General features: G+C 47.5%; 1 protein-coding gene across 1 annotated transcript; it reads left to right on the top strand.

Annotated features, from left to right (window-relative positions):
• On the top strand, positions 1–26,046 carry LFNG (LFNG O-fucosylpeptide 3-beta-N-acetylglucosaminyltransferase). The gene is made up of 8 exons (XM_060684067.2): positions 1–479; positions 18,055–18,103; positions 19,436–19,535; positions 19,886–20,039; positions 20,279–20,364; positions 21,154–21,319; positions 21,956–22,041; positions 23,247–26,046. Exons 1-8 carry the CDS (start codon positions 78–80, stop codon positions 23,311–23,313), a joined length of 1,110 nt encoding a protein of 369 aa, XP_060540050.2. The 5' UTR covers positions 1–77; the 3' UTR covers positions 23,314–26,046.
• The last annotated feature ends 64 nt before the right edge of the window (positions 26,047–26,110 follow it).

The following is a 26,110-nucleotide window of genomic DNA, read 5'->3' as shown; positions in this document are numbered from 1 at the left end:
GTTTTAAAAGCCGGGCGGAGCCGGGCGAGGACGCGGGACGACCTCGGGGAGTGCGAGCTTCCTCCGCGGCCGCCGCGATGCTGACGGGCTGCGGGCAGAAGCTGCTGCTGTCGCTGCTGGGCTCCACGCTGACCTGCCTGCTGGTGCTGATGGGGGAGCCGCCGCCGCGGGGCCAGGGCTTCAGCCTGGGGGGCGGCCAGGGGGCTCTGCTGCGCCGCTTGAGGAGCGGGGAGACCCCCGCACGGGACCCTCGCCCGCCCAAGGGCTCTTTCGGCGGCTACTTCAGCCAGCTCAGCCGGGCCAAGAGAGAAGCCGGCGGGGGCAACGAGCAGCAGCAGCAGCAGCAGCAGCAACCGCCCCCCGCCCGGGAAGAGATTTCGCCCCGGGACCTTTTCATCGCCGTCAAGACCACCAAGAAGTTCCATAAGGCGCGGCTGGAGCTGCTGCTGGACACCTGGATCTCGCGCAACAAGGAGATGGTGAGTGGGGTCTGGGGGTCCCCCTTTGGGGAGGGGGGGGGGCGGCTGCTTTTTTTTTTTTTTTTTCAAATTTGATTTATATGCCGCCCTTCTCCGGAGACTCAGGGCGGCTTACAATGCGCTAAGCAATAGCCTTCATCCTTTTGTATATTTATACAAAGTCAGCTTATTGCCCCCACAAACTGGGTCCTCATTTCACCTACCTTAGAAAGGATGGAAGGCTGAGTCGACCCTGAGCCTTGGCGAGATTCGAACCTGCAGAAATTGCAGGCAGCTGTGTTAATAACAGGGTGCATTAAACCACTGTACTACCAAGGCTCTTGCTTTGAAACCCCCCTCTTGGGAACCCATCCCTAGCACAGGTCTCCTGCGTGGAGGAGGGGGTTCGGCTAGATGACCTCCAAGGTCTCTTTCCGACTCTACTGCCACTGTCACTGGCCGCTATCCAGGTGCTGGAAGGAGCGGCGCTCGGGGCATTTCCCCGGACAGGCCGGCCCTCTGCACTAGCCCAGAGGCGCTCTTGCCCGCCTCTGTCCCCAGCCCGAGCGCTCGCAAAAGCGCGGGTGCCTGGAGCGATGGGTAGGGAGGGCCCGCCGTGCCACGGGAGCGGGCGGCGGGTGGGTGGGCGAGTCGAGGCAGGCTGGGCGCCTTGATCTCCGCCCGCCCCGCCTCTGCCCCCGGGACTGGAAAGTGAGGAGGCACGCTCCGGCCCGCGCTGCCTTCCCCCTGCCGCCTCCCGCCGCTCTCTTTCCCCTTTGCGCGGCAGCTGGCGGCGGTTGGAATCCGGGGGCCCTCCTGCTTTGCACTCTGTGCATGCTCAGGGGTCTCCGGGGTAAAGACTTCTTGGCCGGCGGTGGGGGATCTGAGCTTCGCCTTCTGGAGCGCGGAGATAGGAGGGAGGGAGGGAGGGACGGTGGGTTCTCCTGTAAGAGAGGAGGGGGAGATGCTCCGTTGGTTTAAGTCAAGGTTGCAGGTGGGAATTGACTTCTTCTGTGCGGGGAGCTTTCCTGAAGGGCTCTAACCTAAACCCCTGATTGTGGGAACAGGGCTAGAATTCAGGAATGGGGTTGAAGGGTTGTGTGAATGAATGCAGGCAGTGCTGCCTTTAAATCAAGGGTGGTCAAACTCAAAAGCCCGTTGGGCAGGATCCGGTCCGCAGGATGCTTAGATCTGGCCGACCTGGAAACAGCAAAGGACTGGCCCTCGTTGCCTCTGCCAGGCTCCGATTTTGCTGGCAGAGGGTTGCAGGAAGCCATCGCGGCCGAAAACGGAGCTCAAGAGCCCGTTTTCGCTGGCAGCCTATTCTCGCTGGCAGCCCGTTTTCGCTGGCAGCCCGTTTTCGCTGGCAGCCCATTTTCGCTGGCAGCCCGTTTTTGCTGGCAGCCCGTTTTCACGGGCAGCCCGTTTTTGCTGGCTCGGGCCACCGTAGCTGCCCCCCCCGTCACGAGTGATGTCAAGCTGGCCACTCCTACCCTGGCCATGCCATCCCCAGCTCCCTCCCCACCCCCCCACTCTGAGGTCAAACAAAACCCTGATGCGGCCTTCAATGAAATCGAGTTTGACACCCCTGCTTTAAATGCATGAATTGGGCAATGGTGGTGGGGGGGAAGGGGCTGCACTAACTGGTATCCGGAGGGAGGGCAAACCCTGCTCCGAGGCTCTAGAATAAGCTCTTTCCCCTCATTTTCTTCCCTGCTGGAGACAGTTGGTAAAAGTGGCTGCATGTTCACACCCTCCCTATGCCTAGTGTTATGTCCCCTCCCCTATTTTAAGTGACATTGTAGGCCGTCTCGCTTGGCTTGCTAGCAGCAGATGGAGGAAAGCTGGCTTCCGTGTAGATCTGCATAAGCGTCATCTGCTCGTATCAAAGCTTTAAACTGGTTAAAAAACAAACACACCCAAAGACCTTACAGCATCTCATTTAGGACCTCAAAAAGAGGCGTAAAAGCAGTGGTGAAATCCACATTTTTTTTTACTACCGGTTCTGTGGGCGTGGCTTGGTGGGCGTGGTGTGGCTTGGTGGGTGTGGCAGGGGAAGGATACTGCAAAATCCCCATTCCCTCCCCACTCCTGGAGGAAGGATATTGCAAAATATCTCCATTCCCACCCCACTCTGGGGCCAGCCAGAGGTGGCATTTGCCGGTTCTCCGAACTACTCAAAATTTCCGCTACCGGTTCGCCAGAACCTGTCAGAACCTGCTGGATTTCACCCTTGCGTAAAAGGCCATGACAAAACAGATGGACCCTGTTTACATTGTGTTCGAGAAATCCTAGGAAGTCACTCTATTGTCACACAGTTTTTGACTTTTTTGACTTGGTCTGATGCCCCTTCCTCCATCCTTGCAACAATTGAACCCATGCTCCTCCTCCCGAAACTGTGAACCATGGGTATTGGGGAAGGGAGGGGGTCGTGATGTCGTGGTTTTTTTTAATTGGTATCATTTGTTGAAAATGGTTGAGAGGAATCGGATTGACCTTTGGGGAGAGGTGGGGACAGGGACGGGGACGGCAAGTTTGCGAACCCCAGAAAGGGTGAAATCTAATCATCTCTGGATTGGTTTTTCTCCTGACCTTAAAAACCACATTCCCACCACGGGCTAAACTATGGTTTGTTTAGCTAAGAGTTAGTCTATCGACTGCCGTTGTTTAAAGTTCGTGCGACACCTGACCCCCCCCCCAAACTAAGCAAAACCTGGCATGTTTCGTGAACTGTCCTCGCTTCAACAACTCTGGTTCTCTAAGGGTTGCCCACACAAACAAACAACACACCGGCACAGGTGTGCATTAATGTTTGTCCGTTTGCGCTGTGCAGGTTGAACAGATGTTCAGGCTCAGACTGAACTCTGGATCTGAATCAGCTGAATTTTTATCGCTTCCCAACTCTGATAAAGAGGCTAAAAAATTCACTGCACTTTTGCAAAGTTGTATTTGCAGGGAATGGCATGTTCCAAAGAGATTTATAAGCAGGAACAGAGGGTAATAAATCCTTTCCCCCCCACAATTTTTTTTTAGCAAACATCAGCTAAAGATGCAGTGACCTTCATTTTAAAGGATGGCCCGTTATTTCAAAATATGGCTCTTTTATTCGTTTTTATAAAGTTTTGCTCCAGTTTTTTTTTTTGTGCTTGAATTTTTCCTTTGAGAAACAAAGTCGTAAACATAAGCAATTCATTTTATTTTTTAAAAAAATCCTTACAAACTGATGTCAAATCTGCCCCCCTTTTCCAGTTTGTCCTTTTTATTTTATTCCCAAGAAAAATGTGGTCGTCGTGGCAAGACTGTTAAAAAGAGCGTTGCTGGTTTCTCTAAGGAAGGAGAATCAGAATAATAGTATTTCTTCCCCCACATCCCAAACCCCCCCCCCAACAATATAAAATGCAGAGGAACAATAAGAGTGGGGAATGGCAGCACCCCTCCCCCTTTGTGGCCTGAGCTTTAGGGAGTTGCTTGAATTGTTTAAAACCAGGTTACCTCGGGATCCCAGCCATCAGAATTACAAATTCTCCTTTTGTCTTGAGTTGCCTGTTTTTATTCATCCTGCCCCCCCCCGGCCCCTCCTTCCCCCCCTCCAAGGAGACAGTGCTGGGGGACCATGAAATGGCCTTTGAGCTTGTCAAATTAGAAAGTGGAAGTCTGGCCTTTAACTTCAAAGAAGAAGAAAAAAAAAGTTCTCAGCCTGGTTTAGGGCGAAAAGGAGGGTAACTTCTAAGCACCCTTTTGATTTACCTTTCTCCGGCCTTCATCCACAGAGATGTAAAGCAATTCTGGGCCTTCTTGTAACCTCTCACAAAGGAAGAAAGAGATGTTGGCCCACAGTCTCTTTCCTGTGGGATGCTTGGTGGCTTCTTGGCAGACGTTTCATTATCCAGATAGGTAACATCATCATGTTAGAAAGGAGGAGGATGTACAGCGTGGAGGAGGAAGAGGAGAAGGAGAACTATGGGGGTCCTTGGTTCTCTCTGAGCTTAGTGTTTTTCTTCCAGACATTTCATGACCCAACTAGGGAACATCATCAGTGCTAGAAGGAGGTGGGATTTGCAGAGATGAGGAGGAGGAGGAGGAGGAGAACGACAATGATAGTGGGGCCCTTGTGTTCTCTGAATTTGGTGGCTTTCTTGTAAACCTTTCACTACCACACTAGGTAACATCAGTGCTAGAAGGGTTTGTGGAGCGGAGGAGGAGGAGGAAGAAGATTGTAGGCTCCTTGGTGCTCTCTGAGTTTAGTGGTTTCTTCCAGACATTTCATGACCCAACTAGGTAACATCATCAGTGCTAGAAGGAGGTGGGATTTGCAGAGTTAGCTTAACTCTTCCACTGCCATCCTTGCTTTTACTTTTCAGCATTTATCGAGTCTTAAAGTCTTGTAAATTAAGCAATTAAGCAGCTTTAGCTTAATTGCTAAAGGAAGAAGGGAGGAAGAAGGAGGACGACTGTGGGGTCCCTGGGGCTCTCCGAGCTTGGTGGTTTCCTTCCAGACGTTTCATAACCCAACTAAGTAACATCATCAGTGCTAGAAGGGAGCGCAGTTTGAAGAAGCGGAGATGCTCCTAGAAGTATAGACATCTTTACTGAGCTTTCTCCTTTGCAGAGTGGTAGGACTACAGGCCCCATAATGGGGAGGGATTGAGAATGGCGGTCGTACATACCTAGAAGGGGCCGGCCTGGAGACGTTGCTGGGCCCTCCCATCAACGTCTGTAGATTTAGAGCCGTCTCACACCTGATCGGATTGGTAGACTTGCGGAAACTTTGCATTCTGCAGGCCCAGTTGGAGGAAAAAGCTGAAATTTGGATGGCCAGCTGCTGCGGTTCTCTAGGAGGGAGCAACAGGCCCCCATCTTGGGAACGGCTCCCCCTTTTTTCCCAGCCATTCGGCCTCGGTTTTTTGGGGGGAGGAGGAGGGGAAAAGAGAGTTTGTTCCACCTCGTTTGTCCTTTGGGCTTCCCAGCGCTTGGCGGCTCAGCTCTCACGCTGTCTCCCTAGGCAGGCTAACAAAGCCTCTTTTCTCTCGGGGGCCGAGGAAAGAGTCCCCGGCTGCCGCTTGTGTGGTACTTCGGCCGTGGGAAAACGCCGGGGTGGGGGGCGTTGAGGAGGGGTGGTGGGGGGAGGCAAGCTGGAGTTAGCAGGATCCAGGTCAGGTTGCATAGAGATGAGGGGCTGGGTGGACCAGAGAGCAGACGGGACCCACCGAAATCTCTTGTTCTGAAATATCTCGCTTATGGGGCAAGCAGGAGGGGGGGGGCTGAAACCCCCTCTGCATTTCTGTTTTTGAGGGCCTTTTCCCCAGCTTCAGCCTATCCTCTTCCTGAGCCCTCCCCCTGCCCGTCCCCCGCCCGCCCCCCAAAATAGCATTTGCAGGTAGTCCTCGACTTACAACACTTCATTTAGGGACCGTTCGAAGTTACAACGGGACTGAAAAAAAGGAACCTTTTTTCCACAGTTGCGACCTCCGCTGTTACGACCTCTTTCCCCCCCCTCCCCGCCGTGATCAAAATTCAGATGCTTGGCCACTGGCTCACAGTTGTGACCGTTGCCATGTCTTTTTGTGACCTCCCGAGGGGAAAAGTCAATGGAGAAGCCAGGTTCACTTCGTAACTACCGATTCGCTTAACAACTGGGGGCCGGCGAGGTCGTAAAATGGGGCAAACGTTTCTCGTTAACAGGAACGTGGGGCTCACAATTGTGGGTCGGTCAGTCAACCTGTCTCTTCTCATCCTGAGGATGCTGTCCTCATCCTTAGCGAATTCCCCCTCAGCTCATTTGCTATGAACATCACTTCCCCCCTCTTATACTCATATCCTCCTAGGTGGTGTTAATCTATTCAACGGTGTCCTTTATTACTTTGCGGTTGGCTGGAAGGATGCAACTTTCTGCAAAAACTGGAGTTGCCAGCTAAATGCAAGGTTGGCGCACAAGGATTGTTCCCTTGTAGCTTCCCCCCCCCCCAAAAGACACACACCGGTGTGTGTAAACACACAAACCTACTTAGTGACTTTCCAAAACAACATCTCTCCTTGATGGAAGAAATTCTTTGGAAAAAGCATTTAAGAATCATAAAGCGCTACAACCATTGTGTGGATGATAGCAGTGGGGTGGGAGGGAGAGATTGATTGATTGATTGATTGATTGATTGATTGATTGATTGGTTCGATTTATATGCCGCCCTTCTCCGGAGACTCAGGGCGGCTTACAACGCGTTAAGCAATAGCCTTCATACTTTTGTATATACCTGCTTAGTAGGGCTTTGCCCCCCCCCCAAGCGGTGTTCTTTTTCATACAAAGTCAGCTTATTGCCTCCGCAATCCAGGTCCTCAATTTACCTACCTCGGAAGGATGGAAGGCTGAGTCAAACCTTGAGCCTGGTGAGATTTGAACTCGCAGTAATTGCAGGCAGCTGGTGCTACTCAACAGCACTTTAGTCTGCTGCGCCACCAAGGCTCTTGCTTTAATGAAGCTGGGATCTTTCATTCTCTCTCTCCAGGCCCCTTACCTGCGCCCATCAATGAGAGGCTGAGTTTTTTCCCCTATCTGGTTTTGATTTTTCCTCTAACACAGTGTTTCTCAACCCCGGATAACTGGAAGACGGATGTATTTCAATTCCCAGACTGGACTGGCATTTGTCAGAAATGATGTAGGCAGGATCTCCTGCCTGGGTAGGTGGGTGGGTGGGTTGGACTAGATGACCTACAAGGTCCCTTCCAACTCTAATCTAAGCCCAGAATTCCCCAGCCAGATATGCTTGTTGAAGTCTTAACAAACATAGCTGGGTGGGGAATTCTGGGAGTTCTTCCCTCCCCTCCATCTTTCAGTGTCCCAGGTTGAGAAACCAGATCCAGATGTTTCTCTCAGCACTGGGGTGTGTGTGTGTGTGGATGAAAGTCGCAGGTCACTTTTTCACGGATCCCCCAAAATCCATGGGTTAAGAACATCTGAACGCTGCCCAGCCTGTGGCCAATTTTGGGGAAGCAGAAGCGTGCTCCGTGCCCCCATCCGCGTTCAGGAAAAGCATCATCTCCAGCCAGTTCAAAGATTGCCAAACAAGACTCAAAACTTTTGACCTCTGCTGCATTTTGCAAAGGGCCTGCAGTTAAGCATCAAAAGAACTCCTTCTCGTCGAGCTGAGCTTCTGTTTTTTTTTATCTCAGTTCTTCCTCTTTTGGGTCTTTTCAGACTGAGAAGGTGGAGATTTTTGAGGCGCTTTGGAAATTCCCGAGGCGCTGCCATCTGTGACGGGTATCGTCTTCCCTGAAATTCCCCCCACCCACCCACCCTGGTAAATCAATCTTTCCTCCCCTTCTTTTAAGGCACAGATCATTACCAGGCAGGAGTCATCCTTATTTGATGGTTAAATATTAAATAGCTTGCCCTTTTAGGTTAACACAGTTTTCCACCTGGACCGCACATCCTTAATCGATTATCTCATGCTTCATTTGTTTTGCTTCATCAGGCCAACTGGAATTGGGCTTCCTAAACCTTGGATTGTCCCTATGACTTGTTCTGCAAACCACAAAGAAAATCGTGGCTTAAGCAATTCCAAATGTGGGAATGCAGCCTCTTTTTTGATCCTTCTGGAGAAACTAACCAGCATCAAGCAAACCTTGCTAGTTTCACCAGGATTCCCCATTGCAACCATTCAGAACAAACACCGAGTGTTTTATGTGCAGACTTGAGACTGGGATGGCGGAGGGTGGGATGAGCCCGTGTTTTTGTGCTGAATGGGTGAAATTAGCCAGAGTTTCCTTCCTTTGGTCCACAAGTAGGCATGAAAGAAAAACGTGTGCTGTGTTAAGTTACTTAGCAGATGTCGAGATGAGGGATGGTCAGAGCAGCTAACAGCATTTGCAGTTTGCAAGGTGTGCAAAGCCAGATGGGCTTTGGGCTCGAGGCAAAAAAAATGCATTGTCTGTGCTGCAACCTTTCCTGTTTAAGTCTTTTAAAAGTTATCTTCCTTTTCGGTTGCTCCGAGCGCTTCGAAAACAGTTAGTTATTACAAGAAGTGGAACCTCAGCTTACGTTCTTCCTTCCTGTGGTTGAAGCTTGAGCTGTTAGGCAGAAGTCTCTGCAGGGAGCAGTTCTGCAAAACCGCAAAATCAGCCAGCAGACGAGGAAGAAGACTGGTGGCACAAAAAAATCTTTGGTCAAGTTGACAGAAAAGAAAAGGTTTTCCTTCTAAGAAGGAAAGGCCGATGGCGGGTATCTTTCAAGATATCTTGAGGAGTTGAATTGATAGGTTAGACAGGAAGATCCACTCTACCTCCGGGTGCTATTATTATTTTATTATTATTATTATTTAATCCCAGGCCTGTTTGGATAGTGGCATTGGCATTTTAGAATTTGAATACTGTGACGTTTAGAAAAGTCAGGTTGATGATGATGATGATGATAGGGATGATAACAGGGATAGTAAGGATGGAAAGGCAGACCTGAAAATCTTGAACTTTTTAGAGGAGTTTGCAAGAGGATTTTTTAAAAAAAATGTAGCTGGATTCACTTAACAAGCATAACAAAAAAGGGTGTAAAATCAGGCTGACTCTCTTAAGAGCAGATTTGCTTAGTGATGGAGATTCTGGTAGATAGAACCTATATCGTTCTATTTCTCCATCCATCCAACCAACCAACTCTTTATGTATCTATATCTCTGTATTTATTGTCTATTGATTATCCATCCATCCATCCATCCCTATATCTATGTCTATGTCTATGTCTATGTCTATGTCTATGTCTATGTCTGTCTGTCTGTCTGTCTGTTTGTCTATCATATCTATCTATCTATCTATCTATCTATCTATCTATCTATCTATCTATCTATCTATCTATCTATGCATCCATCCATCTCCTCCCTGTCTAAAAACAGGGAGAGGATGGTTTCCTTTCCTCCTCCTCCTCCTCCTCCTCCTCCTCCTCCTCCTCCTCCTCCTCCTCCTCCTCCTCCTCCTCCTTCTCCTCCTCCTCCTCCTCCTCCTCCTCCTCCTCTTCCTCCCTGCAAACCCCACTCCCTTCTAGTACTGATGATGTTCCCTAGTTAGGTAATGAAAGTTCTGCAAGAAAACAGCCAAGCTCAGAGAGGACTAAAAACCCCAACAGTCCTCCTCCTTCCTCCTCCTCCTCCTCCTCCTCCATCATGGAGAAATAACTTCTGACAGCTAATTCAGAGCTTAAAAACTTGGCCAGCCAGAGAGAGGAACCGGGGCGAACCAGGAAAGTGGCGGGAAGCTCCCTTGCCAAATTCCTGATGCGGTGAAAACTTTGCCCCAACAGGATCACACAAGAAAACCGATCCTCCTCCTGGCATTAGGAGCCGAGAGCCAGGAGGTCCTTCCTTCCCAAGGAAGGTGGTGGGTGGCCAGGCGTTTCTGCAGCCAGGGCTGGGCTATGCCATGACCTGAGCTGGCAGAGGCGCTTGCCACCAAAATGCCCATGATGAAGTTCTGCAAAAACATTTCTTGGGGATGATGAAGCCTCTCAAAAGGATCCAAGTGGGATGGGCCAAGTGTTTGCTTTTCTCCTTAGAGAAGAGCAAAGCAAACTTTTAAAAAATGAGCACACTTACATCCCTGGAAAGTTCAGATTTGCTCCTTAAAGTGTCTCCAAATAGAAATTCCTTCCTTCTTCCTTCCTTCCTTCCTTCCTTCCTTCCTTCCTTCCTTCCTTCCTTCCTTCCTTCCTTCCTTCCTTCCTCTCTCTCACACTTTCTCTCCCCTTTTCTTTTCTTTTCCTTTCTCTCTCTCTTTCTTTTTCCTTCTTTCTTTTCCTGCCTTTATTCCTTCCTTCTTCCTTCTTCTTTCATCTATCTTTCTCCCACTTTTATCTTCCCTTCCCTTCCCTTCCCTTCCCTTCTCTTCCCTTCCCTTCCCTTCCCTTCCCTTCCCTTCCCTTCCCTTCCCTTCCCTTCCCTTCTCTTTCCTTTCCTTTCCTTTCCTTTCCTTCCCTTCCCTTCCCTTCCCTTCCCTTCCCTTCCCTTTCCTTCCCTTCCCTTCCCTTCCCTTCCCTTCTCTTCCCTTCCCTTCCCCTCCCTTCCCTTCCCTTCCCTTCCCTTCCCTTCCCTTCCCTTCCCTTCCCTTCCCTTCCCTTCTCTTCCCTTCCCTTCCCTTCCCTTCCCTTCCCTTCCCTTCCCTTCCCTTCCCTTCTCTTTCCTTTCCTTTCCTTTCCTTCCCTTCCCTTCCCTTCCCTTCCCTTCCCTTCCCTTTCCTTCCCTTCCCTTCCCTTCCCTTCCCTTCCCTTCCCTTCCCTTCCCTTCTCTTCCCTTCCCTTCCCTTCCCTTCCCTTCCCTTCCCTTCCCTTCCCTTCCCTTCTCTTTCCTTTCCTTTCCTTTCCTTTCCTTCCCTTCCCTTCCCTTCCCTTCCCTTCCCTTTCCTTCCCTTCCCTTCCCTTCCCTTCCCTTCCCTTTCCTTCCCTTCCCTTCCCTTCCCTTCCCTTCCCCTCCCTTCCCTTCCGGCACAATTCAATGGTTCGCTTAACAATCCTGGCAAAAAAAAAGGGGGGGGGCTGTGAAATCAGGGACATGCTTGCTTAGCAACCTCTTTGGGGGCTGCAGCCTCTTCCCGAAACATGAGGACTAGCAGCTTGAGCTCCGAAGGACTCTACTGGCGTGAATGTTTGACATAGGCTCCTTCATACATAGGTCGGAGGGGGGGGTGGCAAACGGACTTGGCCTCATCATAAGGAGCCTGAGTGGCGTAGGAGGTTAATGCCTCCTACTAAGGCAGCATTTAACATCCAGCTGCCTGCAATTACTGCGAGTTCAATTCTCACCAGACTCAAGGTTGACTCAGCCTTCCATCCTTTCTAAGGTGGGTAAAATGAGGACCCGGTTTGTGGGGGCAATAAGCTGACTTTGTATAAATATACAAAAGGATGAAGGCTATTGCTTAACGCACTGTAAGCCGCCCTGAGTCTCCGGAGAAGGGCGGCATATAAAAAATAAATAAAAAATAAAAATAAATAAAAATAAGAAACCAATCCTTTTGTCCCTTCAGTTCCGGATTTGCGAGCCGCTTTCTTGCAGGATCTCTTGGGTTTTTTTTCTCCTTCTTGTGGGGGGGTTGTGGAGGGGGGGCATTGTTTTCAGACCAGCGCATTCCAACGCCCAATTTTTCCCGCCCCTTGGCTAGAATATCTACCCTGGAGCAGACAGGCAGAGGCAGGCAGGCAGGCTGGGGTGCGTGCCGCAGTGCAGTCTGCGGCACGCACCCCCCCCCTTAAACCCCACCCCACCCCCGATGGCTTCTGTGTACAGTGTAAACACGGCTTGGCTTACTGTTTATACTCCAAACACAGGTGGAGGACTCAGCTGGCTGCCTTGGCAGTGCCGGCCGAGTAGTTTGGGTCATTTGGCTATGGCTTCAGCTGGATTTTGGGGGTGGGGTGTGGGAAGAGCCAAAGTCTCCTGCCTTTGCAAAGATTTGAAGGGGGGGGGTTATGGTGACTGTTAGGGATGCTGCAACAACGGTCGTAAGTGTGAAAAACGATCCTTTTTTCCCAGCACCGCTGTAACTGGTCACTAAACGAGCTCTCGTACGTCAAGGACCGCCTGGGTTTCTTTCTTGTACATAAATGTGAAATGGATAAACGGATATTTCTTCCTATGACCCGTTTCCGCTGGGTTGCTCCGTTCTTCCGAAGAGCTTCATTCAGAGACCCCAAATTATTTTCTATAACTCCAGAAGCCCTTAAGACAGTGTTTCTCAACCTTGGAAGCTTGAAGATGGGCGGACTTCAACTCCCAGAATCCCCCAGGCTGGGGGATTCTGGGAGTTGAAGTCCACCCATCTTCAAGCTACCAAGGTTGAGAAACACTGCCTTAAGAGAAGGGGAGAAGGTCTCCTTGAGTTGAGCAGATCAGTTGAAGGTCATAATAAACCAGGGCATCCGGCAGACGGAGGAGAATAAGAACCCAGGTTTAAAAACAAACCAACAAACCAGGTTAGCAAAGCCGGAGAAAACTTGCTAAAACAGGAGGTTTCTTGGCTCCATTTTTTTCCTCCAAGAAGACCAACTTGCAAAGTTCTGAAGGAAGACAAGGGGTTAATTGTCTCACCAGCCTTTATTACAGTTCCTTAAAAAAAAATCAGATTGCTGTTGGTGCAAAGGTCAGCAGACGTGATGTATGTGTTTCTCTGTGGGTGTTGCGTTTGATGCAAAACTCTGCAATCTTGTGCCCTCGAAAGGGCCGTTTTCCAGAGAGGTTCCTGCCAAGGGCACCGGCAGGAAAGGTGGGGAGGCCTCTCTTCCCCCCCCCAGGACCCAACCGGTTGGCTCTTTCTAGGATGCCCTAACCCAACAACTTGGAGAAAGTTGGCATTTTTTTTTTTTTTTGCATTTTACAGGGCTCCTTTTGGGTGAACAGGAAGGGGAAATGAGTCACGAAAGCACGGGGGAAATTAGGGTAAAGAGAAGAGAACTCCCACTGACCACCGATGGGGGCCTCCCCAACTGAAGGACCATCTCGTGGTCTGTTTTCTGGGGGATCCTGGATCCCCCTTCCCAAAACTCTGACCTGGCGAGACCGGCTGGGTTGTTTTCTGATGGGACTCGGCTATTGTTCTCCAGGACTCCATACATCCTGTGTTTCTTTCAAATGCAGCCTTTTGGAAACAATGCGGTTTCCTGTCTATCCCCCAAGCTGGGATGCTTGGACAATGAAGGCTCCAAAGTCAAGCTAGGCAGAGAAACCGTCTTTTCCCCTCCTTTGATTTGCAAGGTTTCCCCTTCGTCTTTGACAGAGACAAGGAAGCAAGAGCGGCCATGTCTGGTGGTATCTCTGGAACGGGGGGGAGAACTTCAGCGGGAGACCGCAAGTTCCACATGGGAAAGTCGCCTTGCTTAAAAGGGAACTGACCCTGTTTGGTGGGACACCGTCTGTCAGGTTTCGAGGTCGTCTCAAATAAATTGCATTTCAAACGAAGTCTTTGAAGGAAAACTCCTATTTATTAAGCAAGACATTCTAAAATCCGACTCCATCAAAGCCAACACAGACCCAAAACCCTCCCTTTCCATTCCCCACTCCCCTGCACTCATTGGCCATCTTCCAAGTCATTCTACCCCTAATCTACTGCTCCAGCTCAAAGGAATTTCCCCCCTCCCATCCCATCTCCTAGGGGATATTATCTCCAGGGAAAATAAGTAGGTGAAAAGTCAAACGTCCCTTTCCAGACGCCTCCGCTTCTCCTTCTTATGTCAGCACTAGAGTAAATGCAGCTTAAAGTGCTGACACCGTTGCTCTTCCAAACAGCGTTGGAAGATCTACAGAAGATGGATGGTGTAGGAGAAGGAGTGGCAGAAGCTGAGGGTGGAGTTAAAAGAGGAATCGGCCTAGAATCCCCGAGTAGCCACAAGCGAACTAAGTCCGGCCACTTTGAGTGCCCTTGAACCCTATCTAATTCCGAGCACGTGTCTACTGTTAAGTTGAGAAGATTCCTGCGCGGAGGCTTTTAGCAATAAAGCAGTTTCATTGAATCTTCACCGGCATCTGGTCTTCAGTGCCTGACAGAGGTTGACCAAGGGTTGACTCTGGTGTAGCATCTTGGTACACATGTGGAGAATAACAGAATAGCAGAGTTGGAAGGGACCTTGGAGGTCTTCTAGTCCAGCCCACTGCTCAAGCAGGAGACCCTACACCATTTCAGACAAATGGTTGTCTAATCTCTTCTTTAGAAAAACCTTCACAACTTCTAGAGACAAGTTCCGATTGTCACCATCATGCGTCTCCTCAAAAGGGGAAGTTTCTGGGCAGTTCCATCATTTCAGGACCTTCAGAGTTTCTGGGGAGGGAAGTCCAGTTTTCTGGAGGCCTCTTGCCAAGGCGGGGTTCTCTTCCTGTCGGAGCAGCTCAGCTGGGCTTCTCCTGCTTCCAAGAAGAGGCGTTGGCTTGATTCTTGGCATCTTCCGGATAAGCAGCCTGGGCATTAATCAAATGAAAATATAATGGTCTCCCTTTGGGTTATTTTTAGCAGGAGGTGGATGAGCACAAGGCTATTTTTGGGTGCGGAGTTGCTAGCGATGGCAGGCCTGATCTAATCTAGTAAATATGATGGGTTTTTCCCTCCCCCTCTTTCCTTTCCTTTCTTTTTTTTTATGAAATTCCCGTTCAAGGGTTTTCAGCAGATCTGGCCTTTTCTGGTTAGCAGGCCGGCCACGATTCCAGTGACATCCTGGTCCTCCTCTTGCCCTTAAACCCCGGTTGCTTCCTTCGAGAAACGCTGAAATAACCAGGAAGGCGGTTTAAAGAGCCGAGGTGGCACAGTGGTTAGAGTGCAGTACTGCAGGCCACGTCAGCTGACTGCTAGCTGCAGTTCGACAGTTCGAATCTCACCAGGCTCAAGGTGGACTCAGCCTTCCATCCTTCCCGAGGTGGGTCAAATGAGGACCCAGATTGTTGGGGGCAAGAGGCTGACTCTGTAAACCGCTTAGAGAGGGCTGTAAAAGCACTGTAAAGCGGTATATAAGTCTAAGTGCTAAGTGGGAAGGACGGAAGGAAGGAAGGGAGGGAGGGAGGGAGGGAGGGAGGGAAGAAAGGAAGGAAGGAAGGAAGAAAGGAAGGAAGGGCCATGGTGGCGCAGTGGTCAGAATGCAGTACTGCAGGCTACTTCTGCTGCCTGCCGGCTGCCTGCAATTTGGCAGTTCGAATCTCACCAGGCTCAAGGTTGACTCAGCCTTCCATCCTTCCCGAGGTGGGTAAAATGTGGACCCAGATTGTTGGGGGGCAAGAGGCTGACTCTGTAAACTGCGTAGAGAGGGCTGGAAAGCACTGTGAAGCGGTATATAAATCTAAGTGCAATTGTTATTGCTATTAATCCTTGACTAGGTCTACTGGACTTAGACGCAAAACTCCAGATGGCCACAAGGGGAGCCAAGGAGTTTGGCTGCCTTCTGGAGTTTTGTAGCCAGGGGTAGTCCTGCTGAGGACTTAACCTGAACCTTCATGGCTTACCTTACCTGGCCAAAAAAAGCGAAGATGGAACGAAGGCGGGGATGAACCAGGCCTTCATCCACATGCCTGCCATGGTTGTTATTGAGTTTTTTTTTAATAAAAAAGTTTTATTTTCTTTATACCCCAGCTGCTTCTCTGAAAAATGCCAGGGATCAACCGGGAGGCATAAATGTTGGGAGGGGAGGATGCAACCGTTTGTGGCCAGAGAGGTAAAGAGAGGTTACTGCTACTTGTCCCCTGGCTGGACACCGGGTGCAAAATTTGCTGACTTTGCAATTTCTTTCAAACACGCAAACGATGGTTTATGTTTAGTTTTATGGTTTATTTCAAGACGGTGGCGCAGCACAATTATCTCGGTTTGTAGGACAATAAACTTTTCTGTGTTTCTTTTCCTGCACATACTTATGGGGTTGTTTTTTTTGTTTAATGGAAAGACACGTTATAAATCATAGGGGTTGACCTCTGAATCTGCAGGGACGAAGTCTTGACGGGGCATTGAGGGTCTTTTACAAAGGGCCAGGATGGGCGGGGGGGGGGGGGAAGAGAGGAGGAGGAGGAGGGGAGGGACTTCTCTTTTGTTTTCCTACTCTGTGAGTCTCCCCTGTTTCTTTGCTCTTTGTCTCGGGCGATTAAACCAAGTTTTTGGCTGTAGACACCCTTCCCAAACATCCCTGGCCTCCCTCTGGTTAACCAATCCAGCTGTATGCTAATTGAGAGCAAGTTCCAGCCTCCCCTCTTGCCTTAAGTTGGCTGCAGGACTATTGTTCAAAATCCCTTCAGCTTCCTTTGGCGGAAAACTTTTTTTTTTTTTGTTCTTTAAATGGAATGGGAACGAGGGGTGGGTGGGTGGGTGGAAGAATACCCCATGGACCAAGTTAGAGAGAGCAACTTAACTTTCTTTCTTTCTTTCTTTCTTTCTCTCTCTCTCTCTCTCTCTCTCTCTCTCTTTCTTTCTTTCTTTCTTTCTTTCTTTCTTTTTCTTTCTTTCTTTCTTCCTTCCTTCCTTCCTTCCTTCCTTCCTTCCTTTTCCTTCTTCCTTCCTTCCTTTTTCTTTTTTCTTTTTCTTCTTCCTTCTTTTTCTTTTTCTTCCTCCCTCCCTCCCCGTTCCTTCTGTCCTTCCTTCCTTCCCTTTTCTTCCCTTCTTCCCCTCCTTCCTTTTCTTTCTCTTTTTCTCCTTCCTTTCTTTTTCTCTTTTTATCCTTCCTTCCTTTTTTCTCCTTCTTTCATTCCTTTTCCTTTTTCCTTCCTTCCTTCTTCTTTTTCTTTTTCTCCTTCCTTCTTTTTCTTTTTCTTCCTCCCTCCCTCCCCATTCCTTCTGTCCTTCCTTCCTTCCCTTTTCTTCCCTTCTTCCCTTCCTTCCTTTTCTTTCTCTTTTTCTCCTTCATTCCTTCCTTTTTCTTGTTCTTTCATTCCTTTTCCTTTTTCCTTCCTTCCTTTTCTTTCTTTTTCTCCTTCCATCCATCCTTCCTTCCTTCCTTTTATCTTTTTCTCCTTCCTTCCTTCTTTTTCTTTCTTTTTCTCCTTCCTTCCTTCTTTCTTTCTCTCTTTTTCTCCTTCCTTCCTTCCTTCCTTCCTTCCTTCCTTCCTTCCTTCCTTCCTTCCTTCCTTCCTTCCTTCCTTCCTTCCTTCCTTCCTCTCATCTCTCCCAACCAGATCCTGAACAATCCCCACTCCTTGCCACCCCCACCACCACCACCCCCCAGGCTGCCAGCCCTCCCAGACAGGCAGCAGATGCCAGGCCCTCCCTCCCTCCCTCTGTCAATAAGAAAGTGCAGCCAGGCAGGTGGTGGAGATGGCAGGGCGGGGCGGCCTTCGCCCGTTTTGGCTTCTGTTCAGGTGGCCGTTGGAGGCGAACCACTTCCAGGCAAGGAGGGGTGGTGCTGCCACCCGTTATCAGCAGGGCCTAAGGGGCAGGTGTGGGTGGAGGGTGAAGACCAGAGTTGGCAACCCCTGGATTTGTGGTGTGATCACAGCAGCTTAATGGACAGATGAACCCAGAAGGTGGGGAAGCAGGCAGGCCTTGGAAGGGTTGGGGGAACCACAGCAGGTGTGCCGTGCCCGAATCCCCCAATTAATGCAAATCCTCAATGCAATATTCCAAAGGCAACAGATGGACAGGTGAACAGTCACCTGGCGAAGGCACCCACCTCTTCATTTTTTTCTCCTGACCTTCCCTGGCTTTTTGAAGTGTTTAATCAATAATCTCTTTGCAATGCAAATGAAGCTTGTGCTCCAGGCTGGGTTTATTTTCCACTTTTATCTTTTTTTCCCCAAAACTTCTCCTGGGCCTTTGTGCAAAAACTTGAGATCTCCCTGAAATATCAGCGAACTCAACCTGGTGACCCGAACGCTTACAGTGGGAGGGGTGGGGGTGGGGGGCAGAGGCACCAAAACAGCTTGGCTTAAAACAACGTTTACCCAAAAACATCCCAAGCCTGGTTTGCACCCCGCTCTATAAGCTTCAAGCCATGATTTATGCAACAGAATGCTTATGCAAATCTCCATCAAACGGCTGCAATTTGCATGGGGGATTTGAATGAATGCAATCTTAGATTTGTAACCCTCGATGCCCTAATACGTCGTCGGCTTGACATGATTGAAAGCAGCACATTCCTAAATATTTTCCCCTCCCCTCCCCTCCTTTTTAGACCTACATCTTCACCGATGGCGAAGACCAAGAACTCAAGCAGAGAATGGGTGAGTTGATGGATTTCCTCTTTGGGCAGGTGTCGAAAATGCCCCTTTCTTACAGACCCTAATGGTGGGAATCCGAGGGAATGTGGCGATTAACTTTCCCGAGGGGATGAGGGGAGAAGGTGGATACTTACTCAGTGAGTGTTTAATGAGACCCCCCCTCCCCTCCCCGCCTCTCCTCCTCCCAGGCCCTCCTATTCTTCTGATGCTAATGGGCTCTATTCATGCCTTCAATTGATTCCCCTCCAGACAGCCAAAGGAGTAGCAGGTGGCAAATGATGAGAAAAGATTGGCATGAATAAGCGGGACAAGGACTTCTCCCCCTGTTAAAAGGGGGCTGGGAAAGATCCAGTTTTCTGTTCCACTTCCCACGTTTTTCCTTTCTGAGTTAACACTTGGCTGAGTTAAGGCTGGGAACAAAGGGACTTCCATTTGGTCAACAAGAAGACAATGCATCTGAGTTTGTCTTGGCCAATAGTTAAACATCTGCAGAAGGTTGCTCCTTTGGGGAGGAAATATTCCGGGAATCAGCTTGAAGCTTTAGCTACTATAAAGACATGGAGATTCTCCACCATCCAGGTCATGGTTGTCCCAAAGGTGCTTTATCAAAGGCAACTGAACTTTATTGGGTTTTTTTTCTTCTTTTGCTTCTCATCCAAGAAGCTCCTTCAGATGAGAAGTGAAAAGTGTTCAAGGAAGAAATCAAGAAAGTCCAGTTGCCTTTTGGCAAAGCAACTTTGGGTCTACTATCAAGGATGGTTTTCTTGTTGGTTACTCAAGTCATCTTCTGGTTTTGAGGAATTGGGAGATATTCCCAATTCCTCAAGGGAAGTGTGACTCTAAAGGTATCAAAATCCTTGGACAGGTGTGATGGTTGCATGTTTCTCCACCCACCTTCTGGTTGAACTTTCCTACTTACAGCCTGAAATTTTCAGCAGGATGTCCCGTGCCTGAATATTGAGCTAATAAGCTCAATACAGTATGAGAACTTGAAGTGATCTTGTAGGGTTCTGATCCAGGGATGAGGAACTTGATCACAGGGCTGGATCAAACCCCTAGCTGAGATCTAGATGGTCAAGATGGATTGATAGATGCAGGATAATGGAGAACATCATAAACCAAATGGGTCCGTAGGCGGGAAAAATATCCATAGTTGGACATCACTGTTTTGAGGAACACCACAATGTCCTCAAAGAGGATGCAAAACGTTTGAAAAGCATCCCCTTTGCTGGGCCTAATGAAGATCCTTCTCATGTTACGGATTTTTGAATACAGTTGTAGTAACTTTGTCTTTTAAGTCAATTGAATATTTTTTCCCCCCTTGTCTCTCTTTAGGAAACGTCATCAACACCAATTGTTCTTCTGCGCACAGTCGCCAAGCCTTATCCTGCAAGATGGCGGTGGAATACGACAAGTTCATCGAATCCGGACGAAAGTAAGAGCAGAGAAGAGGGTGGTTGGGGAGGGAGATTCAAAGCCGTGGTTTCCAAAGCTGTAGGATCTGGATACCCTTCTTCTGGAAGGGAAGATAGTTCAGGTGTAGGACATCCCCTTGATCCACGCAAGTTCAACACTTAAATGGAGGACTGAATTCTTCTCCTTTGTCCTTCTTGAAGGACATATTCTCCTTGAATATGGTGATCCTGCCCACTGAGGGTCAGTTAAAATGCTTAAAGGCTAAAGTTCTTGAGTTGGTGTCCTAATAGATCAGAGATCAGTGATTTAAGCATCTTTGAATTCCCTGGTTCCTGACCTAATCCAGTCTTGTTTTCATCCTTGCATTAGGTGGTTTTGCCACGTGGACGATGATAATTACGTGAATGTCCGGATGTTGGTCAAATTGCTCTCCAGCTATGCTCACACGCAGGATATCTACATTGGAAAACCCAGTCTGGACAGGCCCATCCAGGCCACCGAGAGAATCAGCGAGAACAAGATGGTAAGCCAACAAGGAGAATGAGGGGACTTGGTGGTGAACATTCGGGGTTGTCCATGCGCATCTTCTGAAGGAAGGGACTCTCCTGGTCACCCATTTCTTGGAGAAGACCTTGGATGGGATTCTCTCTCTAGGTCCCAACTATCTCTGGGATGTTGGCCAAAGCTTTGACTCCATGTGCTCTTCTGTGTCAAAGAAGACCCTTCTTGAGTCTTCATCTCTTGATTCTTCTCATCCCACAGCATCCGGTCCACTTCTGGTTTGCCACTGGTGGTGCTGGTTTCTGCATCAGTCGTGGTCTGGCACTGAAGATGACCCCTTGGGCCAGGTAAGAGACTACTTTTGGTTGAGTGTAAAGTAGAATAGAATTCTTTATTGGCCAAGTATGATTGGACACACAAGGAATTTGTTTTTGGTGCACATGTTCTCAGTGTACATAAAAAGACAAGATACATTCGTCAAGAATCATAAGGTACAACACTTAATGATAGTCATAGAGTACAAATAAGCAATCGAATCATACTAGGAAACAATCAGTATAAATTGTAAGGATACAGCAACAAGTTACAGTCATGCAGTCATAAGTGGGAGGAAATGGGTGATAGGAACGATGAGAAGATTAATAGTAATGCAGAGTAGTTGCAATATGGAAGCTGGAGGATTAAAAATAAGCAAGGTATGCATATCAATCATCCCTGACACATTTCAATGGTGGCTTACAGATCAAACTCCATAATATTTATGGGCTACTTTTTAGCATCTTTGATGTGGAAGGCCGTTTCTTAAAAGTATAAAGCAAGGTGCTTCCTGGGACACCAAAGTTTTAGCAAGTTTCCCCCTTAATTTTCCAAATTTCCCTATGCTCTGGGTTTAACCTCTTAGGAGACCCAATTGTGCTTAGCAAGTCGCGGCTGAATGCGACACCTGAGATTCCCACCAAGTTGAAAAACCACATTAACGAATTGTGTTCGCACTTACACATACACAGATATAAACGTGAGGGCTTTTAATGTTAGAGTTTTTGGGTTTTCAAATGGGGAACAGGCGGAATAATAATAAAACCTATTTTTTCTGACTCTTCTCCAATTCTCGTCCTTTTCTCTCTCTCCCTCTCCAGCGGTGGGCACTTCATGAGCACCGCGGAAAAGATTCGTCTCCCTGATGATTGCACCATTGGGTACATCATAGAATCTGTCCTGGGGGTGAAACTGATCCGAAGTAATCTTTTCCACTCGCATCTCGAGAATCTCCATCAAGTGCCCAAATCCGAGATCCATAAGCAGGTAAAAACGCTAAAGGATTTAAGTCACCCAGGCCCAGAAACAAAGCTTTAAAAATGCAGATGTTCAGAGGTTGGGAATCTGGGTCAAATTTACCCTAGCTGAAATCATCCTGGGAGGAAGGCTACAAAGTTGGCCAGGAGATCCTCATCTCTCCCCACCCCCACACACAAATAAATGTTCTAATGAATTGATATTTTGGGTTGGAAGGGACCTTGGACGTCTTCTAGTCCAACCCCCTACTCCGGCAAGAGACCTATCCCATTTCAGATAGTGGCTATCTGGTCTCTTCTTAAAAATCTCCAGTGGTGGAGCACCCATAACTTCTGGAGGCAAGTTGTTCCACTGGTTAATTGTTCTCACTGTCAGGAAATTTCTCCTTAGTTCTACAAGTATCTTCTCTCCTTGATTAGTTTCCACCCATTGCTTCTTGTCCTGCCCTCAGGTGCTTTGGAGAAGAGATTGACTCCCTCTTCTTTGGGGCAGCCCCTGAGATATTGGAAGACTGCTCTCATGTCACCCGTAGTCCTTCTTTTCATTAAACTAGATATACTCAATTCCAACAACTGTTTTAAAAAGGAGCGCCTCTTTGCTGCCTTTGTAGCTCAGTCTTGCAATTTTTTTTCACTTTTTCCCAAGGTCACTTTGAGTTATGGGATGTTTGAAAACAAGAGGAATTCCATCCATATGAAGGGGGCTTTCTCGGTGGAGGAAGATCCTTCCAGGTAAGAATCACATCTGTTTGTCGTCTGATTTAGCTGAAATTTACACTGTATGAAGGAAAGAGGTTAGAATGACAGAAAGGAAAATCAACGATATTTCCACCCCCCTAATCTTTGCAGATAGATAGATAGATAGATAGATAGATAGATAGATAGATAGATAGATAGATAGATAGATAGATAGATAGATGATAGATAGATGATAGATAGATAGATAGATAGATAGATAGATAGATAGATAGATAGATAGATAGATAGATAGATAGATAGATATGGATGATGGAGGGAGGGAGGGAGGGAGGGAGGGAGGGAGGGAGGGATAGATAGATAGATAGATAGATAGATAGATAGATAGATGATAGATAGATAGATAGATAGACAGACAGACAGATGATAGATAGATAGATTGATAGACAGATGATAGATAGACAAATGATAGATAAATAATAGATAGACAGATGATAGATAAATAATAGATAGATGATAGATCGATAGATGATAGGTAGATGATAGATGATAGATAGAAGATACTGTAGATAGATAGATGATAGATAGATAGATAGATAGATAGACAGACAGACAGAGACAGACAGATAGACAGATAGATAGATGATAGATAGATAGACAGATGAAAGATAAATGATAGACAGATGATTGATAGACAGATGATAAATAATAGATGATAGATCGATGGATGATAGATAGATGATAGAAGATAGATAGAAGATACTGTAGATAGATAGATAGATAGATAGATAGATAGATAGATAGATAGATAGATAGAAAGATAGATTTTGTCAGAAGTCCCTCTGGCTTCAAAGGATTTACTTCCAAATTGTGAGATTTAGTTTTGCAACCTGTTGGGCATCCGCAGGTATTTGCAGTGGCCTTTCACACCACACAGGCAGTCCTCAACTTAACAACCGCAACCGAGCCCAAAATTTCCATGGCTAAGCAAGACGGTTGTTAAGGGAGCTTTGCCCCCTTTTGCGACCTTCCTTGCTGCCTTTGTTAAGCTAGTAAGGCGGTCCTTAAGTGAACCTGGCTTCCACGTTGGCGTTGCTCATCAGAAGGTCGCACAAAGGAATCCCATCCCCCCCCAAGACGTTACAATTTAGATCACAAGTGTACGCTGATACTGATCTGGCTGTGTCCTTCTTTGACGTTCCTCCCAACACCCGTATTTTTTCTTCTTCTTCTTCTTCTAGGTTTCGCTCCATCCATTGCTTGCTCTACCCGGATACGCCTTGGTGTCCTCCCGACGTCGTGTACTAAAGATCTCGACGTCCCTTTAACCTCGTCCCGAGTTCTCCGGTATCCGAAGAGCTTCCGGGACCCGTATTTTTTTTATGATCGTGTCTGTATGCGTGCGCCCTTCGTTTGCTGTGAAGCAATGAGCTCCTAATTACTGTGGTTAGTTCACAGTGTATGTATGTGTCTGTTTCCACCGGCTGCTGTGTGGTCTTGTGGTCCTCGCTGCGTCCGTCTCCCGGTGACTATCAGGGTATAAATATTTTAGAAGCTCCCGATGCAAGAACAATTGTGATATAGTTGTTGTAAGAGCTTCAAGGCTGGTTGTGTTTAAGAAGATCTTTCCTATCTGCCACCTGCTGAAGAGGCAACTCTGCAGGTTTCTTTGCAGAAAAAAGTCAGCCCTTCTCCAGAATATTTTGAGAGGTGCATCCTTTCCCTGCCCATCCCACCCCCCTCCATTTCTCACGAGCCGTGAAAAGCCCAAAACACACTGTGCAACCTGCCAAATCTTAAGCACTTTTAAAACCACGTATTGTGGCAGATGCTAAGCAGGTATGGGATTGCCCCCTTTTAACTGGTTGAAAGAAAAGTCCAGTAAGCGTTTCTCAAACTCGTAACTTTTAAGACGGGTGGATTTCAATTCCCAGAATTCCCCAGCCACCTTCCATGTAAAGCGTACTGGCTGGGGAATTCTGGGAGCTGAAGTCCATGGGGCTTAAACCATGCTAGGTGGTGGGGAATTCTGGGAATCGAAGTCCACGCGTCTTAAAGCATGCTGGTTGGGGAATTCCGGGAGCTGAAGTCCACCCATCGTAACTTTGGGGAATTTGAGGAGTTGAAGTCCACCCGTCTTAAAGTTGCCCAGTTTTGAGAAACACCGGACTAACGCTTAGCCTGGTTGTATAGTGGTTTGGGCTGTTTAAGGCTACCAACATCTACAAGATGGCGTTCCACAGCATTGTAATCAAAGCCAAGATGCCATTTTGCAGATTTTTCCACATACCCGCCTCCCACCTCAAACCTGATCTTTTTCAGCTGGGATCCTTTAGCTTTGTGGCACTCCAGTTCCAATCATTTTTCTGGCTGGGAACTATTGGAGTGGGAATCTAACATAGCTAGCAGACGTCCCCTTGAAGAAAAAGCTACTTTTGGCCATTGGCTATCGTTTTTCCTCTTTTTTGCATACCTTTTCCCCCCGCCCCACCCCTTTCCTGCTTTTTCAGGCTCCGCGTAATTTTTCAGATGAAGGTTTACATAGGAAACAAGTTTTTTTTTGCTGATTTGCTCTGTGTGTGTTTTTGTTCCTTTCCCTCGTGCTGTCTGTAGACTTTCCTCTGAGAGGTATTTTTTTTTTCTCCCCTAAATTCATTTAGAGCTGGTCTCTTCAACGATCGCCTTTACAGAAGCTTTGGTGGGCTTCTTACGAGTAAACAGGCAAAGGATTGCAAAACTGCACCTAAGTCCAGAACTATGGAATGCACCCGTAGTTGCGTAGTTGCATTTAATTCTGATTTAATTTAATTAAATCAATATTCAATACCAAATGTAAGCAAGGAGTTGATAGCAGATTGGAAGGCTACAGCTCCAGAAATCCTCAATTCCTATCTGTCTCTCTCTCTCTCTCTCATCTCTCTCAGTATCTCTCTCTCTCATCTTTCTCTCTCTCCTATCTCTCCCACTCCCTCCCTTCCTCCCATCCTCCATCTCTCTTTCTCTGTCATCTCTGTCTCTCTCTCTTTCTCTGTGTATCTTTCTCTCTCTCCTATCTCTCCCTCTCCCGCCCTCCCTCTTATATACCGTGTATCTATCTATCTATCATCTATCTATCTATCTATCTATCTATTGCAAACACTCACTTTGCTGTATTCCTAGTTCTGTCTTGCTGCACAAATGTCGGTAAGAATGACAACAGAAGCCTATGTAGATTCAGAATTTTAGACCCTTTGAAGATGCAATTATTTTGATTCTACTAAATATAATTTATATATATATAATGAGCAATCCTCTGTGGAGTTTACTCAGGAGGAGATCCTACCCTGTTGAATGGGGTTTGTTCCCAGGAAAGCACAAGATGTTGGCTCACGACATAGGGCCCCACCTGAATTAATATTTAAGTAAGTAATTTAAGTCATATTTAATTTTACTTACTGTAAGTAAGTCTTTTAATTTTATGGACCAATTGGGAGGAACCCGTGTCCGTTAAAAGCCAAATGTTCATTAAACCCAACGTTATGTCACGCCCGTGAATGTTACGCGATGTTCATAATATTTATGTCGTATACCCATGTACTTTACAAAAAAAAAAAAATTCTATGCGCATGGTCTGATTTACCAAGCTGTTGTTTGCCGAAGCCACCCAAATGCAGATATTGTCTGTTAAATCCAAAGTCTGTTGAATCAGGGTCTGTAAAATCGAGATGTGATCGTAGCAACATCCAGGCTCAACGTTTTGCAGTTGGTAGGAATGACTCATGTATTAATTTAAAAGGAGTATAAAGATGTTAGAAGCAATGAGGGATCCCTGGTAAATTGGACATGGTCTCCTTTCGCTGCAAACTTCTCTGTCTCTGGGCCGGGGAGATTTGGCTGTAGCATTTTCACCACAAGAGTTCAATTTAACTCTCCTGCAAAATGCGGTATGAGTTTTTTTTCTTCCTAGGTCCCAAAGACAGAGACGGAGAGGCGAAAGCTTCCCTTGCAAACGAAAAAAATAAAAAAATAAAAAACAAAAACCAACAACAACAACAACAAAAAGGCCCATACTGGGTAGTGTTTGTAAATATTTTATTGCAACAGTGTTATTTACTGTGCCTTTTTG

The sequence above is a fragment of the Pantherophis guttatus genome, chromosome 14 (assembly GCF_059756535.1).
Source record: "Pantherophis guttatus breed Tessera chromosome 14, ASM5975653v1, whole genome shotgun sequence".
Taxonomy (NCBI): Eukaryota; Metazoa; Chordata; class Lepidosauria; order Squamata; family Colubridae; genus Pantherophis; species Pantherophis guttatus.
The sequence above is the reverse complement of the archived record's forward strand: the minus strand, read 5'-3'. Positions and strand labels throughout refer to the sequence as shown.

What these genes read in the sequence shown, in the direction of transcription:
- LFNG (XM_060684067.2), top strand. Translation starts at nt 78, where the DNA reads ATGCTGACGGGCTGCGGGCAGAAGCTGCTGCTGTCGCTGCTGGGCTCC. An exon ending in AGAACTCAAGCAGAGAATGG is followed by an intron (nt 18,104 to 19,435) that starts GTGAGTTGATGG and finishes GTCTCTCTTTAG; the next exon opens with GAAACGTCATCAACACCAAT. An exon ending in AAGATGACCCCTTGGGCCAG is followed by an intron (nt 20,365 to 21,153) that starts GTAAGAGACTAC and finishes CTCCCTCTCCAG; the next exon opens with CGGTGGGCACTTCATGAGCA.